We start from the raw sequence: 2500 nt of genomic DNA on the forward strand, positions 1-2500 counted from the left end.
CAAAAGAAAACATGGGAGCGGTGGAGATGAGGAGGTGTCTGTGTTCTGGAGATTTACTCTGAAGGCTTCAGTAGAAGCTGCTGGAAAGAGAGCAAATTAAAATAATAGTTTTTTAAGGAAAGCCAAGGGTCCAACAATACACACACACACACACACACACACACACACACACACACACACACACACACACACACACACACACACACACACACACACACACACACACACACACACACACACACACACACTGATAAATGAGCTGTATATGTATGTGACGGTGTATGTTGTGTCTCTGCAGGCTCTCTTCAGCTCCATCAAGAACGAGAAGCTTCAATGGACGATGTAAGTTTCGTGTGTGTGTGTGTGTGTGTGTGTGTGTGTGTGTGTGTGTGTGTGTGTGTGTGTGTGTGTGTGTGTGTGTGTGTGTGTGTGTGTGTGTGTGTGTGTGTGTGTGTGTGTGTGTGTGTGTGTGTGTGTGTGTGTGTGTGTGTGTGTGTGTGTGTGTGTGTGTGTGTGTGTGTGTGTGTGTGTGTGTGTGTGTGTGTGTGTGTGTGTGTGTGTGTGTGTGTGTGTGTGTGTGTGTGGCCCAGACTCTTATTTAAGCCTCTGTTGCCATGGCGACGGCTGCCTGCTTTCTCTCCTCGCTGTAATTACAGGTCAGCATCCCAACGCCCATGCTCCACTGTGGACACACACACACTTGTATACAGTATATATATATATATAAACACACACATGCAGTTATCGAGGCGTTGGGTTTGCGTTGAGCATCTGTCCTCCCTCGTGTTCAGACTCTTATTTATTTATCTCCGCAGTCTGTTGGCTTTCTTCTGCAGACACACAGCAATAATGCTCTTTAAAAACTGTGTCATATATACTACTGATAATAACTCAAACAATCGTGTGTGTGTGTGTGTGTGTGTGTGTGTGTGTGTGTGTGTGTGTGTGTGTGTGTGTGTGTGTGTGTGTGTGTGTGTGTGTGTGTGTGTGTGTGTGTGTGTGTGTGTGTGTGTGTGTGTGTGTGTGTGTGTGTGTGTGTGTGTGTGTGTGTGTGTGTGTGTGTGTGTGTGTGTGTGTCTCAGTGGCACCATTTTAGACATAATGATAATATATATAATAATTCAAGTACATTCTTTCAAACATAACTTTTTATTGAACATTCAACATTGCAAATGAAATGTGAAATAATATTAAAATATATAAATTATATATAATAAATAAAACAAATTAATTAAATTATAATTAATTAATGAAATCACATACAACCAAAACAATCAATTAAATAGTCAGGCTGGAAAGCGGAGCTCTCTCTCTCTCATATATATAAATAAATAAATATGAGCACACATTGTCTCACAAGCAAAAAAACCCTCCTTAAAACAAGTCATGTGAACAGTCCACTGTCAAAGACCCAGATTCCTCAACAGGCCATATCCAATCTGTTTTTCTAAGTTTTCGAGCAAGGAACACCAACATGTTTGCATTGTGGGGCGGGGCTCTCCATCTCCAGCTGCCGTGTTTGCTCCCAGCTGGAAAACGGAATGGGGTGGTTGTGTTTTAGGTGTAGTTTATAATGCGTGGTATTGCCTGCTTTTGTCGCTACCTTTTTTAAACCAATGCGACACACCGCCCGGCTCATTCAAGTCCGTAGGTTCGCCTCGTTGATTTGGTTTGAATCCAAAATAGTGCCACACCGGAGAATCTAGATGTGTAGTTAGGTTTTGTAACCAATTCCATTTCACTTTAAATTCCCCGCGAGTAAGTCACACGTTGTCTCCCGCTTGTCGCTATATTATTAATTTGGCTGATACGCTGCTGCACGTGCACGCGGAGTGTCCTGACCTGGCTGTGTGTCAGCCCCGCCCCTCACAGCGCCCCTGGCAGCCACAGCGCTCCAGGCTAAAATGCAGGTCACATCTTTATGTAAACGGCAATTTATCGAGCTCAGAAAAGTTATCGAGTCCATTTTTATTTATCGTACGATAAGTCAATTTATCGATTATCGCGACAGGCCTATGTGTGTGTGTGTCTCAGTGATGTGTGTGTGTGTCTCAGTGGTGTATGTCTCAGTGATGTGTGTGTGTGTGTCTCAGTGATGTGTGTGTCTCAGTGATGTGTGTGTGTGTGTGTGTCTCAGCGATGTGTGTGTGTGTGTCTCAGCGATGTGTGTGTCTCAGTGATGTGTGTCTCAGCGATGTGTGTGTGTGTGTCTCAGCGATGTGTGTGTCTCAGTGATGTGTGTTTCAGTGATGTGTGTCTCAGTGATGTGTGTTTCAGTGATGTGTGTGTGTGTCTCAGTGATGTGTGTGTGTCTCAGTGATGTGTGTGTCTCATTGATGTGTGTGTGTGTGTCTCAGCGATGTGTGTCTCAGTGATGTGTGTTTCAGTGATTTGTGTGTGTGTGTGTCTCATTGATGTGTGTGTGTGTGTGTGTCTCATTGATGTGTGTGTGTGTGTCTCAGCGATATGTGTGTGTGTCTCAGTGATGTGTGTTTCAGTG

The 2500-nt window shown here is 44.0% G+C and overlaps 1 protein-coding gene across 4 annotated transcripts in view; it reads left to right on the forward strand.

Moving 5' to 3' along the window:
- Window positions 1-2500, forward strand: part of LOC307026778 (PH and SEC7 domain-containing protein 1-like) — a 38213-nt gene that overhangs the window by 25090 nt on the left and 10623 nt on the right. For all 4 annotated transcript variants that reach the window (XM_079694907.1, XM_079694906.1, XM_079694908.1 and 1 more), the window contains one exon: window positions 299-342. In XM_079694907.1, coding sequence (XP_079551033.1) covers window positions 299-342 — 44 coding nt within the window. The remainder of the gene's footprint in view (window positions 1-298; window positions 343-2500) is intronic.

The sequence above is a fragment of the Notothenia rossii genome (genome assembly GCF_949606895.1).
Source record: "Notothenia rossii genome assembly, contig: scaffold_82, whole genome shotgun sequence".
NCBI classification, from domain to species: Eukaryota; Metazoa; Chordata; class Actinopteri; order Perciformes; family Nototheniidae; genus Notothenia; species Notothenia rossii.